We start from the raw sequence: 16,063 nt of genomic DNA, 5'->3' as shown, positions 1-16,063 counted from the left end.
TATTGTTCCACAGTATCCACAACTTAAATCTTAGATAATCAAAATACAATTTTAAATGCTAAACAAAATAAACCATATTAACAAAATAATACAACTTAATTTTATTTTATTTTAGAGAAAAGATTATCCTGGATGTACGGCGGGTTAAAATCTAGTTGTTATTATTATTATTACCTAAAATGCCAATAATAATTTAAAGACTGAAACACTAGACTTAAATCATACATTACATCCCAAAGCGGACTGACCTAGGACATAAAACCTTTAAAAGTAAAAGTAAAAACTTGCAAATTGAAAGGAAGAAATTAATTTAACACGAAATGCGTTACACAGTAATATGAGTTTTTATCAGGTGACAGACATAACGCACGCACTGCTCTTTTCAGAGCTCGTCCTTGGCTTCCTTAGTTGTCTTTTCATCCTTATCTGGCTCTCCAACTGAGTCCTTGTTCTTGTGGATGAAGCTTATGATATCTTCCTTTGTCCCATCCCCATGGTAAACCACGATGTTACCACTCGCTGATATGAAGTAAATGGTTGGAACGCCCTTCACATCGAAGGTATCACGTGGGATGTCGTTTTTGGAAAGGTCCTGGACACATGAAAGAGTAAGATACACCGCATAGGACCAAAGAACATATACACTCAAATGTAAAGAAAGATAAAGGACTTACTATCTTAGCTATAACTACACTTGGGTCGTTTTGGTACGACACAGCGATCTCGTCAAACATTGGAACAAGCTTTTTGTAAAATTTAGACCATGGAACATAGAATATAAGCATGACTGCATTTCAAAAGAGAAGGAGTTAAAAAAAAAAAACTGAATTACAAGTTTTTTGTATCAGTAAAGTAACTGGTTTTTTTTACTTAATGACGTAATGTATGTATGTAACTCACCGTTCTTTACAGATTTGAAGACCATGTCGTCAAAACTATTAGAAACAACAACCTTCACTAGGTCGTTGTTCTCGGTTGGGATAGGTTGAGATTTTACGTAGGGTGCAAGTTTTCCATCCTTGAAGTCCTTAACCCATGATTCAAGATGGTCAATCTCCACATTTGCTTTCAGGTAATTATTGCGGCTAGCGGTCTCGATGATGATGAGAGGAATATGGCTCTCTTTGTGTCCATAATTCTGTTAATGGTTCAAAAGAGAGAAAATTTGTTCAGTATTTTTTGTAACCAATACTAATTAACCTGGAGGTAGACGAGGAAGACATATATACCTTCAATGTGCCTTGACTGTCACTGACACCACCTAGAAGGAAGCGAAGACCTTGTCCCTTGTTGGATGTAGCAACTTCACGGTACTTGAATTTAAAAGACTCGACTGCTTCTCCAGTGAGATTAATGTACAACATCACCTTTCCGGTCAGGCTCTATACCACCATGCAAAAAAAACATATTACTTTTAGTAATGTCATGACTCATGAACTGTGACAACGTAGGTAATGGTTTTAAGATCTTTCCTAGCCCTATGTGCGATGAGCTACCTTAGTATAAGGGCTGTAAAAGAATCTGATAACATATGGGGTGTTGTTTGGATCTTTGTCGAAGACGGTGACAAGTGGAAAGCTAGATTCTTTGACAAAATTCTCCAGAGCTACCGACTCGAAATCCTGAATGCATGCACGAGATAAATTCAAACAAACATTCGGCAAGATGACCACTCACTCGTCCATGTAATATACAAAGTGAAAAAGGCCTTCTCTTGTACCTTGGAATCAACAACAAGTTCATCAAAGGGTTTGAATATCCTGACTAAAGGTCCGACCACAGTTGACTCTCCGCTAGGAAGAAGTTTGGCATCCAAGGTATGTGCGAAAGTATAGTTAAAGTGCAATTTAATTCTGTCCTCCGCGGTTGCGGAATCATAGTCAGCACGAAATTTATATGCAGCGGCCAAGAATGAATCAAACTCGGAGCCAGATAATTTAGGGAAAATCCTAACCTAAAACAACAAAAAAGTATACATTATACATATATACATGATTATAGATTATGGAACAGAGACAAAGAATTAAAGGGAATATGTATATTCTCACTTACCACCAAAACCTTCTTGTCCCCAACATACTCAGCAACTTCATCAGCTGATTTTATATGTAATGAAGGAAGAGGTTCCTCACTTAGTCTCGTCAAGAAAAATGCTATGTCCTCAGCTTTTTTAGGTCCAAGGTACCATTCATGAAGTTTTCCTCGGTATCTGAAAACTAAGATTGATGGGAAACGCGCATTAATCCCAATCTTGGTGGTTACGAATTCTCCGTTTGCTTCCTCGCTTGCATCAATCTTGGCAAAAACCACCGGAGGGACGTGACTGCTCAACTCTGACGCAACTTCCTCGTACTGTAAAACAAAAAATATCACGGCCTTGTAAACTAGACAAATAACTATAGAAAGTGATCAAGAAACGGTAAAAAGGTTTTTAAAAAATCTTGGAAAGACATTTACATTTAGAAAATGGTGTCCACTCCTCTCATGCATTTCATTTTATAAATTGACTAAAGGGGGTTATTGGTTCTATGATTTTAATGGATTTGAAAATCCAAACAAAAATCATGTGTTCTTCAATCATTGATTTTAAAATACTTATCAAAATTATGTGTTATTGGTTATGTGATTTACAAATACTTATTACAATCCCATGTTATTCATTTAATGATTTGTTTTTGGATTTCTAAATCCACATTATGTTTTAAATGGATTTGATTGGATTTGATAGTGTAAAATAGAATGATTCAAATCCAAGGATAAAACATGTTATTTGAAAATCCATGTGTTTTGATTTTTAGAATTTACAATTCCATATAGATTTAGAAATCATCTCTCCAATAACAGCCCTAAAACACATTGACTTTTGTAAATTATGTGGCTTAACTATCAAAAATATTAATACTGTATATTTAATGAGAGGATATTGAAAGAGTTTATCACAAATGAAAATGCCATATTACCTCAGGAGAAAACTTGATGGATTTCGGACCCCTGAAGAAGAACAAAATACGGATTACCAAATGACGGAGATCAAGATCAAATGACAGAAATGTTAAAACTATCACAATACATATACCATGAGGTGTAGAAGTTGACAACAATGAAATCGTGCTTGTTGATAATTTCGTCGTAGTTACTGTGATCCAATGTCAACACTAACTCCTTCGTCTCCGTATGTTCGCTTCTAATAGATGAAGCGAATGACAACAAAAGGATCCAAAACAAGACGTATCCCGAAATGGCCACTATCGCTATCTCTCGCTAACAATGTTAATTAAGCATTGAAGGAAAGCTCTGGAAGATATACATTATATATTGCGCCAAGATTCAACGGCTTTCACAATAATATTTGTAGCTAAGAAAAAAAATACCCAACGACATTTATAGTATTAGTATAAGATAGAACGATTTTTCACGACAGAGAAGTCGACGTTTTAGAAAGTTACATAGAAAAGTCAAAACGTGGCCGAGACTGCAGGTTTCCTCCACCGCCATCATTATGGCCTTCATTGTTTCCTCGGTAAACCGTTCAAACCACAGCTATAGGAACCCTCTTGTGGGTATAGTGAGTCAAGTTTAGTTCTTAAGCTAAACTATCAAACTATGTTACGTTTAATCATGTTTGAGTTTTTTGTTTCAAGCTCTCTTACTACCTCAACAACCAAAGTAGCCTTTTGAATTTCTGGTTTTTTCTTCCAAATAGTGGAATCTGTCCAGAGTAGCATTATTTTGGTATACGCCTCAATTTAGTGTTAGAAACTCGATCCAAAGAAATGCCTCAAAAACTATATTAAAGGAGAACTGAGTTCAAACACAAAAAGGTAAAAACAACCAAAACAAGAAATGAGGCAGCCGTTATTGTTCTGCAGAGTGCATATAAAAAACCCTAATGAATAGATAAAGAAATTCTCTCTGTCTGTTTGTATCTCTCTCTCTACTCAAAGCTCTGTCTTCCTTTGTGTATTTTCCTCAAAACTACCAAACTAAGCTAGCAGCTAAGAGACAGAGAACACACTTCTCTTTTCAGAGCTCGTCCTTGACTTCCTCCTCAGTTGTCTTTTCCTCCTCCTTGGGCTCTCCAACTGTGTCCTTATTCGTGTTAAGGAAGCTTATGAAATCTTCCTTTGTCCTGTCTCCTTCGTAAACCACAATCTTTCCGCTCGCTGATTTGAAGTAAATGGTTGGGAATCCCTTCACATCAAAGGTTTCTTTTGGAAAGTCGTTTGCGGTTGCATCCTGGACAAGTGAAAAAGTAAGAATCCGGTGTGATCAGGAACACACATATACATACTCTCAAATGCGAAGAAAGAGAAAGGACTTACTAGCTTAGCTATGACTACACTTGGGTCGCTTTGGAACGACAGAGCGACTTCGTCCAAGATCGGAACAAGCTTTTGGCAGTGTCCGCACCATGGAGCATAGAATTCAAGCAAGACTGCAAGAGTAAAATAGGAGGGAAGACAACTTATTTATAAGATTTTTCTACCAGCAGATTAAGTGTTTTATTTCATCATGTAATCTAACTTACCGTTCTTTCCAGAGTTCATGACAATGTCGTCAAGGCTCTCAGAAACAACAACCTTCACTGGCTCATTGTTCTCGGTTGGGATAGGTTGAGATTTTTTGTGGGGGGCAACTTTTCCATCCTTGAAGTCCTTGACCCATGATTCAATCTGGTCAACCTCCACATTTGTTTTCAGGTATTTCTTGTCGTCAACAGTCTGGATGATGATGAGAGGAACTTGGCTCTCTTCGAGTCCAAAGTACTGTGATTAGTTCAGAAAAGAGAGGAATATGTTCAGCAATTTGTAACCAATGCTAACCTTGAGATAAAGCACTAGAGATAGATGAGGACGACTAACCTGGAATGCACCTTGGCTGTTCTCAGCATCACCTAAAAGGAAGCTAAGACCCTGTCCCTTGTTGGATGTAGCAATTTCACGGTACTTTGATTTAAGAGACTCAGCTGCTTCTTCAGTGAAGTTCACGAACAACATCGCCTGAAAATCAAAATATTACCCACCATCAAAACCCAAAACGAAGAAAGTACTAGAGACTGAGGATTCTGGAAGCTTTGGTGAGGATATTCAAAAAGAAAACTACAGACACTACTATCAGACTCAGCTAATATGGCACACACTCTCCATAGCCAAAACATAATTCAGTCAAGCTTATGAACAAATATCAACTTTTACAAAAATCAATTCATTTCAGAATTTCTATTAAATGAAACATACTTCTCCAGTAAATATTTAGTATCCTTAATGTAAGGATCATAGTGCAGATCAAAAATTAAATGCCATAACATGAATCTGTCTTTGCAGTATATCATGAACTCGTTACAGCGTAATGAAGTAAATGAGTTACCTTGGTATTAGTGCTTTCAAAGAACTTGATAACATATGGGTGGTTGTTTGGATCTTTGTCAAAGACGGTGACAAGTGGAATGCTGGATTCTTTGACAAATTTCTCTAGAGCTTCACCATCAAAATCCTGAATGAAAAAAAAAGCAAATCAAACAAACATTCCGCAACAATATACAATATAATGGTACCAAACATCCATGTAATATACAAACCTTGGAATCAACGAAAAGTTCATCGAAGGGTTTGAATAGTCTGACAACAGGTCCTGTTACAGATGACTCTCCACGGGGAAGAAGTTTGGCATCAGAGGTGTGTGCGAAATCTAATTCAGAGCGCAATTTCTCAGCAGTGGCCATGAAAGAATCGTACTCGGAGCCAGATAGCTTAGGGAAAATCCCAACCTAAAACAATAGAAATAGACATTATCTAACTACCATACAATACATTATTAAAAATTATGGAACAGAGACAAAAGATAGAAGAATATGTTTTGATACTTACCACAACAACCTTCTTGTCACCAACAATCTCAGTAGCATCATCAGCTGACTTGATTTCAGCGGAAGCAGGTCCACTTTGTTTCTTCAAGTAAGTAACAATGCCGTCAGCTTCACGAGGTCCGTTGTATTCTTGAACAGCTTTACCTCCGTTTCTGAAGATCTTGATGGTTGGGAAACCCTGAACCTCATACTGGGTTGCAAATTCTCTGTTGGTTTCCTCACTTGCATCAATCTTAGCAAGAACCACCGGAGGAACATTACTGCTCAACTCTGATGCAGCCTTCTCGTACTGTAAACAAAAAAAATAAAAAAAACATGATCACCACATTAGTCACGGATACATGAATTAGACAAAGAGATATGCTAAGTGATCGAAAGAATGAAAAATAAAAAAAGTCTCCACATGCAAATCCTATTTTGAAGTGATTGAGAAAAGGCCATATTATTATTACCTCAGGAGCAAGCTGCTTGCAGTGTCCACACCTGAAGAAGATTACCAAACAAAGGAGATTAACATTCAAATATCAATCACAGAGGAAAATTTAAAACAGCCGACTCAATATCTTCTAACTCAAATCAGATCACTCAAGTTCATATAGATCGGAATGAATCGAATCGTTCAAAATTACAAAACTGCAACAAAATCTCAGACTAGTATAACAGATCAGCTACGCCAATTCAAATCATTTCGCATGCAAATCCTAAGAAAACACAAATTATAAATTCAGATCCAGGTTGAAGGAAACCAAAAGGGGATCCACATCCACACATCAGATTCATGAATCACACGACACAAATCCCCATTTTCAATAGTAATCTAACGAGTACTACTAACAGAAAGGTTTAAATTATTCACAGAAGAAAACCAAATCGAATACCATGGGGCGTAGAACTCGACGACGATGAAATCGTGCTTGTTGATTGTATCGGTGAAGTTAGTGTGATCCAAAGTCAACACGAACTCCTTCGTCGTCGTCGTCGTCTCCGTCTCTTCGCCTCTAATAGAAGAAGCGAACAACGACAACACAAGGATCGATAACAACGTCGCGTATCCTCTCACCGCCATGATCGCTCTCTTTCTCTCTTAAGCTTTGAGAATTCTCTCTCTCTCTCTCTCTCTCTCTATCTCTCTGTATGCTCTCAGCTCTCTCCGGGGGAAAGATATTTATCACTGCAGGACACGAAAACTGAATGCTCCTAAATGGTCATACACCCCACGTGGCAAACTCTCATTGGATCTTACGTCGTAATAATTTTTACACAGTGTCTTCTTGATGATAAAACCTTTACCTTGGCGGTTATAATATGATTTTGTTATTTTCTTACCACCGGTAAAATGGTAAACCAAAAGAAAATATCATAAGAAGAGAGAAAAGTTGTCTACATACGAAGATACACTAGTTACAATGTTCCGCACCAGTGTACAAGCTTCACGATATCGAAGTAAGACGTGGCTTGTTCTGTATCGTTGATCTTAAATCAAATGAGAGATCTGAGGTCCGTGACTTCGTGCAAGTAAATGCCATGGTCAAATAAAAAAAACGTGTATTTTATTTTAAATCTGACCAATTGTGTTTGGTTGTGAGTATTATTATATAGGTTTTTAAATTCCTCATTCATCTATGTTGATAATCTTATTATACATGGTGGAGAATAAATAATATATACTCATTCAGACGTAGATTTAACTTAAAGATCTGAGACCTTAAAAAATAGAAAAGACTTGATTAAGAAGAATCAATGAATATATTAATGGAAAACAATATGTACAAACAACTTTTCCTAAAACCGAATCTCTAGCTAATTTTCATTACCAAAACTTTTTTCAATTAGTTCAAAATCAATCTTCTTCAGACTGAGGCTGTTCTTGTTCTTGTTCTTGTTGTTGAAACCTAACATCTTCATGAGCTTTCACAACTTGTGAAGTGAAATTCCCCAAGGCTTCAAAGATTGGTACTAATCCAGCTTGTAAGCTGCTTGAAGCTGCATTGTTCACAAGTTTTATGGTTTCCTTGTGCCTTGCTCTCTCTTCTTCTAGCTTCTTCCTCATTGAATCCAAATCCACCTTCAAATCATCCAAAGCTGAGATCCCGCTCTCTGACAACACCACGCTTTTCTCTGATGCACCACCGTCTTGTAGCTGCTCGTTTCTCATTCTTGCTCTAGCCCTCTCCATCCTTAGATCGTTCAACCGTTTCTCAAAATCATGCGAGACATACTCTGCTTTCACTCTCTGTCTTTGCTCCTCATCTTGTCTCTCCCATAGTTCGTGTAGGCTCGAGGCAAAGCCTTGCATCGCGCTTGTTACATTCTCTCCAGAGATTCTCGCCATTGCTTCTTGCCAGTCTTTGCATATAACGAAAACCTGTGGAGCTCCAACTCGGCTAGGAGAGAATGGTGCGATTCCGTCCTCTGTTGATTCAGGTTCATAGTGAAGACATCTTGAGAGCCACCCATTTAGAGACTCTACATATGATTTCTGAGTGTTCACCCAATCGTTGAAGCTAATGCACCATTCTCGTAGCTCCATCTCCAGATCAAGAATAGCTTTCAGACCGGAGTCTCTTTGTAAGCCCGTGTTTGCCCTGAGAGATCGAACCTTGCTCTCCATAATTGCCTGAAACTGCTTCTGATGGCACTTGAGCATTGATCTCCACATTCTTATCAACCTTCAACAACCAAGTATTGTAATTAGCTGTGAATTGAGATTATACCCGTCAGTAGTAAGAGAATTGAGATTATACCCGTGAATCAACTGTGTGAGTTGCGGCTGTAATTCTTCATCTCTCAGTTTATGTATCCTGCTGGAAATGGAATCAACAGATCTTATACAGACGTCAAGTTTGGTTAGCAGCTTTCTAATGGCTGCTCGAGTAGCATCGATCTTGCTAGATTCCGCACCAAGACTATCCAGTTTTTTCAGTGTTCTGCACTTTTCTTCATAGATAACACGAAGCTTCTCTTCATCCTGCCATCAACATACAACTGCATCTGTCAAAAGATGCTTGCGAACTAACGAGACAAGTATCCATTCAAAATCAAGAAACACATAGATACCTTGACTTCTTTATACAGTTTCTTTTCCCAAGCATAGATTTGCTCCAAGGTTGAAGAGAGGTTTCCAGATAAGCCTTCTCCAACATCCTGACCATTGTATGATTTTGCAATTTTCAAGATCCTAGATGTTAACCGTATTGATGGTTGAGGCTGAGAACGTGATGAAACTGTGGAAGGCGCTACCAGATACATGATCCGGGAGAAGATAACTAGCAAAGAAAAAAGTAACAAGGTAAGAATCAATTGATGCAAATCAAATCTATGGTTCATAATCTAGAAGCTCATCAGAAAAGAAAGAGCCCATAACAGTTCAATCAAAAGTAAAAAAAGCTCATATGTTTCTCCTGCATGAAGAGATCCAAAATAGAATGAACAAAGTTCACTACACTACTTCAGTCTAGTAATACTGCTATCAGAGTGTACGTATGTATCTACTGCATGAAGAGACCCAAAGTCCTACTAAAATTTAAAGTTGCAAAGCAAATAACTCTAACCTAACTGCAAATCATATGCAGAACTTCATTGATTATCGCCACATATAACAAGACTTATCTCAACGGAAATGGGTTTTCAAATGGTAGCAAGAAATTTGGAAACATTTATGCAATCTCAGATAAAAACAGAACATTTACCTTTAAGCCCAGAGCTTTTCTGCTGATAAGGCAACTTGCTAACTTCAAGCAACACAGCCACTTCCTTCCCATGTGAAGAAGCAACCTCAAACTCACTCTTGATCTCCTTCACAACTTCTCTGAGATCTCTATTAGCATGAACCGACAATGCAGACAGGCTACTTATCTTGGAAGATTCAACATCAAAAGAAGTAGTTGCATTCTCATCCAACTCAAAGCTCACTCCTTTCTTCCTCACATATTCTTCTTCCACTTCTCCAACACTCTTCCTAGCAACAGTCTCATGCCCGCTTAAATCATTACTACTACTCTTTCCTTCCCCGTCATTAACATGGTGAAACTCAGAATCTTCTTCACTACTCGTAAACGATGACACAGTCTTCGAACCAAAAGAACTCTCAGTAGCCCTTTCTACCATAGGCACATCTCTCGATGTTCCTTCACCTGAATCTCCTCGTTTCTTGATCTTCCTCTCGTGAATCTCCTCTCGTTGTGACCAGTTCCCAGGTTCATTCCCCTGTCTCTGTTCTTTCACCTTCTCAATACCTTTCCTCTTCCCATGTTTAAATGTTTGCCCAATGATAACATCTTGCTCTGTTTCGTCTTCCAAATCAGGAATCCCTTCTCTCTCCCTCACTTCTCTCGAATCAGGACTGCTTGAACTCGACTTAACTCCACCTACCGCCGGAGGAAACCCAGCTCCGGCACCGGAACTTTCACCAGCAACAGCTCTGATATAATCATAATTGTCAAACACATTCAAAAAATCCCAACTTGAAATCTTAGGCGGAGACGGAGGCGCTGGAGGTGGCCTCACCGGAGACGGTGGCTCTCTACGTTGCTCCGAGTAACCAAAATAACCAGTATTAGCATTCCCGGAAAAGTAATTAGAGTACCCAACTCCATTATCCGGCAACCACTGCCCATTCTCCACTCTATGATTCTCCGGCTGAAACACTAAAGGCCGAGACGGTGGCGCAGACTTCTTCATAAAATACATTCCCTGATTCGGGTTCGGGTACGGGTACTGGTTTTGATTCGGGTTCTCTCCCATATACCCCCATCCCTCAACCGGATACTGATAACCTGGTTGATATTGATAACCAGGCTCATAACCGGGTTGGTAATGTTCCGGTAATGGTGCTTCTCTCTCATTCACTTGAGGGGTAGTTTCATCAATGTGAGTATGATGATGATGATGACCTAATGAATCGTCAGATCCAGATTCGGATCCTGAATCTAAGTCGGATCCAGATGATAAATGCAAATGCTGATGATCTTCTCCTTCTCCTTGGTCGTCGTCGTCTTCGTCAATAACGGAATGAGAAACCGAAGTAGAAGAAGACGAGGTCTTGTTGTTGTGTTTATTATTACGAGGCTTGCCTTCGTCAGAGGGAAGCGTGAGAACAGGGGAACCAGGGATAGAAGAAGAAGAAGAAGTGCCAACGACGACGAGTTCTTCGTCAACAAAACGTTTAATGGACTCACCAACGTCGCAGAGAGATTGGAAGTAAGAGAGATGAGCAGCGGCTAAAGCACAACGGTGATGAGAAGCGGCTTTGATAAGTTCTTTCCTCTCTCTACAGAGAATCACAAGTGGTTGATCATCTACTTTGGATCCTCCGCAACCCATATGTGAAAAACCCAAACTTTAACGTCTTCGTCGTCTCCTCCACAACTAACTACTTTTTCAAGTCTCATGCTTTGGTGAATGGAAAGACCATTGCTTTCCAAAGAAAAGAAAAGACTTATCCCCAAATTCGAAATCTGGGTTTTTTTTTTTCTCAAATCTCAGGAAACAGAGTAAGCAGAGTTTAATTAGATGTGAGTGTGAGGAAAAAAACAAAAGAAGAAACGAAGGAGGAGGAGGAGGAGAAGAGAAGAGGGGAGCTCGTGCATGCGAGAGAGTGACAGAGAGAGAAGAGGAGAGACAGAAGAATCCATGGGGGCTAGACAGGGATCAGAGGAGAGAGAGAGAGAGAGAGAGAAAGCAAGAAAAAATGAAGTTTTTTTTATGGGGTTTAGTTTTTTTTTTTTTTTAATAAACTAAAAAAAAAAAAGGATTCGTCTTGTTGCAATTAATTACGATCTCTACGAAATTTAACGGATAGGGATGTGTGTAAGAAAGCTAGGGATTTGGGCAAAAACTTAAATGTAACTTGGAATTGGCGAAGATGAAAGTGAGAGAGAGAGCCCAGCCCGAGGATGAAAGCAAAAAAAAAAAAACAAAAGCAAAGTTTGGTTTTTTATTTCTGAGAATTGTATAAATTTTCCGGGAAAGAGTGAGAGAGAGACTGAAGAGAAACAACGTCGACGACGGAATGATGTTTGAAGTTAACGCCGTCTCATTACTTCCTTTTTTTTTTTTTGGCCTCATTACTTTCGACTTTTTACCCTTTTGCCCTGTACTTTTACTTTTATCTTTTTACTCTTTAACGAGTTTCGATAAAGAAAAAAAGTTTAAGCTATGCCACCTCTAAAATAATAACTGAACAGTGAAAAGTGTCACCAGTTTGGTTGGTAGAAATGTTATGAATGTGACAGATTTTTATTTCTTTTTTAGTACAATAACAGTAAAAGTGTATAACACAATTTGTACAGTAATTAAAATAAAATAAAAAACTCTATTCGAACTTTTTAATAAGTAACAGATATTTTTGTTTTTGTTGTAATTGCAAATTTAGGATTTAAACTTTTGGACCAATGTATAAACTAACTATATTGATATGTTTTCCTTTTTAGCTACTTTTTTTGTTGTTGTTGTTTAAGAATTATTTTATTAGTTAACTTGAATCAACAATCAATACATTTACGCTTCATGATGCTGGAATCCACGTTGGTCCGAGTAAGTTGAAAATGGGATACTGATATTTTTACTAGCATATGTATACCAGTTGTTAATTGGTACTGCAAAGAGCAGTACACTTTTTTTAGATTACATGACTTTACACATATACAGTATGGGACACTCTGAGAAGAAATGTTTATAAAATATTATAAAGTTTTCAGACCAAATCTGGGAGCTAAATTAGCACTGTAATTTATTTATTAATGTGGAGAAAATGGGAAAGGTTCGAGGCTCTAAAAACTAGCTAATAAAGAATTGCATGCAGGAAACATGAACATGTTACTACGAAGTAGAGAGAGACTGAGACTAGAGAGAGGGCTTTTAAAGTTTAGGCTAACAACAAGCTTAAAAGCTGAGACATGCCACTAGGAAAGTGTGCCACTCACTCACGTGCTGCCAAATCAGGGTTTCTCTCACGTGCTGCTCATATCCCCCCGTTCGCATGGCTCCCTCCCTCCTTCCTTCTTGTCCCAACGTTTGGAAAATCACAAAGATTTGGTTTTTAAAATTTCAACCTCTTGTGTTGAAATAATTTACTCTTTTACTTTTGTTAGTGTAGTAGTTGAGTGGTTTCGTTATGCTTTGATGTACCTGTTTTTTTTTCACTGTCTATCTATTTCTGCCATCATAAAATCCATGTAATGGAACAGTTACATTGTCATTACAAATTGCCTCTTTTTTCACCCTTGATATTTTTTTTTGTTTACAATTTTACTATTGTTATTTTGCACGGTTCAAAACTTTTGACAGAATTTTCTTTTTTGGTCTATTAGGGACCTTTTTGTCCTCTCAAATATTATTAAGTTTCAAATTTTGAATTTTTGTACTTTGATATATAGAAAACTCGAAAACCTCTTTGGTATTTGTCTTTCGATTTGGTTATCTTTCATAGATTTATCTTTTTTCTTCAACAATATTTTTATTTATTTCTTTCAAATTTGCTGTCATGGAGTTGTTGCAACCCTTGTTGTTCACCCATATAAGCTGGACTAGGTTGTTTGGTAAAATATCTACCGTTTATAAATCTACAAGATTATTAGATTACATAAAATTTACATATATAGACTACTAAGACTAGTTTAGTTTAATCTTGTTGATTTGGATTTTTTCTCTAAAAAAGATGTTGTTTTGGTTTTAACTTTTACTTTATCAAACACTATTTGTCTCTATTTACATTTCCACTCACGTCACGTTACTACTAACTTAATTGACTCTTACAAACCGAACTTGGCGAGAATTGGCCACCGATATAAATTTGGCATGCAAAGATCGACATAATAATCAACTTCTAAGCACATAGAGGCGTAGAAAAAGCAACATTTATAGGCTATCAAGAAAGGCAAAAAAGGAAAAAAGGCAACAACAGAGTTAGGTCAATAATTATTGCTCTATTTAATTACCTTATCTTTCATATATGCATGTAACCCCTACTCCTCTCATCATGATCAAGTATGAATACAACTATTATTAGTAGTTTTAAACGTAATTATATATGTAAGTGAATTCCCTGATCTTTGTTTAAAAAGTAACATGAACTTTTATTGAGTTAATAATATTAGCATCCCAAGAGTTATAAATAGAAAGGGTAAAAATATAGTGATAATTAACGAATGATAACGTACATCTCGTGGAACTAATTATGTGGTATGAACACTATCTAAATGGTTGATCTTGCTTAGTTTTGGAAATGTTTTGATCGGGTATATAATATATTTGTCACACAGGACAAGAGGCAAGCTATATTTTTTGTGTGTGTTATGTTTTAGGCATATATATGAGTACTTAATTTATTAATATATATATCGTACATCATGCGATCATCAAATGTTAAGTCAGTGAGGTAATTAATTAACTAATTAATGAAGTGATGATATCACTTTTGAAATCTTAAATTCTTGATGGTTGTTACATAAATGTCCAAAGAGATGGTGAGCTGCGATAATAAAGACGTAGCCAGATAGAATAGAAAGATGGTGGTTGTTTCTAACACCACATTTTTTCTTTCTTACGTTAACTCCTTATTTTAATACCAATTCTTTGCGGTGTTTAAATTTTGATGACAAAATTAATCCTTCTTTCTTTATTTATTTTGTCCAGAAAACACATCTACATATTAAACATGGATATTACTTGAGAGCCTAAATTGGAAGAATCAGAAATGAGTATAAACGAATCGCTTGGGGCTCACCGTAAGTTTCAAACTTGATGCGTCATCATTTGATGGCGTCTAACTTAGCCCCCTCTTTGACTTTTATTATTTCGCAAGAATATCTTTTCAATTACAATATAGTATCACAATAAATTATAAACCAAAAAAAGAACACTGAAAACGACTATTGTGCTTTTCATGTCAAAACTAAGCTCCCTTGGTGTGGGGAACACAGTTAATTAGTTTCTAGATTTCTTTATATGGTAACCCGATCGACATCCAAAGTTCGACGGCGTCTTTGCATAGATAATTTATATGGTTGTCTCGTATCTATTCTATGCTATAACAAAAGAATGATTTTAATTATTTTAAACAATGGATCGATTCACAAATGTATGTTTTGTGGTTAGTGCGAGTTGGATAACCAAAAATTTCTCTTTATTGGAATCGGAATGTTTCATTAATTCTGTTTGGAGTGGGAATTAAGTATTAAATAATATACTTATTTTATGTCATTTTTTGTTTGTAAGATATAGATTAGAAGCATCCACCAAGAAGAGTCCACTGAGTGGATGAATTACTTAATAACGAAGATTTTTTTTTTTTTGTAAACATTTTTATTTGTCAATCCCGTAGAAAAATCTGCATGGGATGACAACATCAACTAAAACCAATTAGCACGTCCACATCGCACGTGGCGTTGAAAACTTCCTTAAAAATGGCATAACGTTAATATGTTATCAAGTACAACGGTTAACCTAATCTGGAAAAATAAATTAATTTTCAAGTACCCCATTAGAGGGGAATCTTGAATCCAGCTGAAAGCTCAACTATATAACACCAACCCCCAAATTCATTTTTTTTTTTAGGAAAACTTTATAGATATGTCTATACCTCTTGATGTAAAATCCTTATGAGGCCATGAAGACAGCCGCGTTTCATGATAATGCGACTTAGAGAAATATAAAATACTCTGGACTAACTCTTATAAAATAGATAATACTGTCTCTAATTAATGTATTGGATTCTTATATATTCAAATGCATAGTGTTTTACGTAGATCTAGCTACTACGTACGATCAATAATTCTATATAGCCAAATGCGGTTTCAGCATAAGCTATACAAAATACATACCGTTTTCAAGTTGGAGAAAGAACAAAAAAATTATTTGTTACAAAGAACAAACATGTGAAGATTAAAAGTTTATAAATGTAATTGTAAAGTAAAAAAAAAAAAAAAATAGTGGTTGTGGAGAAGAGAAAAAGCCTGGCGGGGGTGTTGTAACTTGTAAGTGTACTATAGTATTTTTGGATTATGGAATCTAGATCTTATTTTCTAGTCCCTCTCTCTTTTCACAAACAACATCATGCTTTCATCTCCATTATCATCATTCGTATGCCTCGCCTTTCTTTTTCCTTGTAAATTTTGTTTATGGTCAATTTATACATACTTCATATAATGAGATTTGACCCAAAAAAACTTCGAACTACGATAGAGAACATGTGGGAGA

General features: G+C 36.7%; 3 protein-coding genes across 3 annotated transcripts; all 3 read right to left on the bottom strand.

Annotated features, from left to right (window-relative positions):
• Positions 1 to 382: 382 nt before the first annotated feature.
• Positions 383 to 3,725, bottom strand: LOC104743446 (protein disulfide isomerase-like 1-1). Its single transcript, XM_087485972.1, has 9 exons — positions 3,654 to 3,725; positions 3,046 to 3,261; positions 2,053 to 2,352; positions 1,721 to 1,954; positions 1,497 to 1,622; positions 1,230 to 1,367; positions 901 to 1,138; positions 675 to 787; positions 383 to 592 (listed from the first exon to the last, which is right to left on the bottom strand). Exons 1-9 carry the CDS (start codon positions 3,723 to 3,725, stop codon positions 383 to 385), a joined length of 1,647 nt encoding a protein of 548 aa, XP_087342098.1.
• A 39-nt stretch (positions 3,726 to 3,764) lies between these two features.
• Positions 3,765 to 7,002, bottom strand: LOC104740871 (protein disulfide isomerase-like 1-1). The gene is made up of 9 exons (XM_010461595.3): positions 6,745 to 7,002; positions 6,319 to 6,349; positions 5,868 to 6,155; positions 5,579 to 5,767; positions 5,368 to 5,493; positions 4,863 to 5,000; positions 4,529 to 4,766; positions 4,323 to 4,435; positions 3,765 to 4,236 (listed from the first exon to the last, which is right to left on the bottom strand). The coding sequence occupies exons 1-9, from the start codon at positions 6,930 to 6,932 to the stop codon at positions 4,024 to 4,026; spliced, it is 1,524 nt and encodes a 507-aa protein (XP_010459897.1). The 5' UTR covers positions 6,933 to 7,002; the 3' UTR covers positions 3,765 to 4,023.
• Positions 7,003 to 7,593: 591 nt separating this feature from the next.
• Positions 7,594 to 12,002, bottom strand: LOC104740870 (uncharacterized). Its single transcript, XM_010461594.3, has 4 exons — positions 9,556 to 12,002; positions 8,924 to 9,132; positions 8,611 to 8,834; positions 7,594 to 8,535 (listed from the first exon to the last, which is right to left on the bottom strand). Exons 1-4 carry the CDS (start codon positions 11,186 to 11,188, stop codon positions 7,707 to 7,709), a joined length of 2,895 nt encoding a protein of 964 aa, XP_010459896.2. The 5' UTR covers positions 11,189 to 12,002; the 3' UTR covers positions 7,594 to 7,706.
• Between the last annotated feature and the right edge of the window lie 4,061 nt (positions 12,003 to 16,063).

The sequence above is a fragment of the Camelina sativa genome, chromosome 14, assembly GCF_030686135.1.
Source record: "Camelina sativa cultivar CO46 ecotype springtype chromosome 14, ASM3068613v1".
Lineage (NCBI taxonomy): Eukaryota > Viridiplantae > Streptophyta > Magnoliopsida > Brassicales > Brassicaceae > Camelina > Camelina sativa.
The sequence above is the reverse complement of the archived record's forward strand: the minus strand, read 5'-3'. Positions and strand labels throughout refer to the sequence as shown.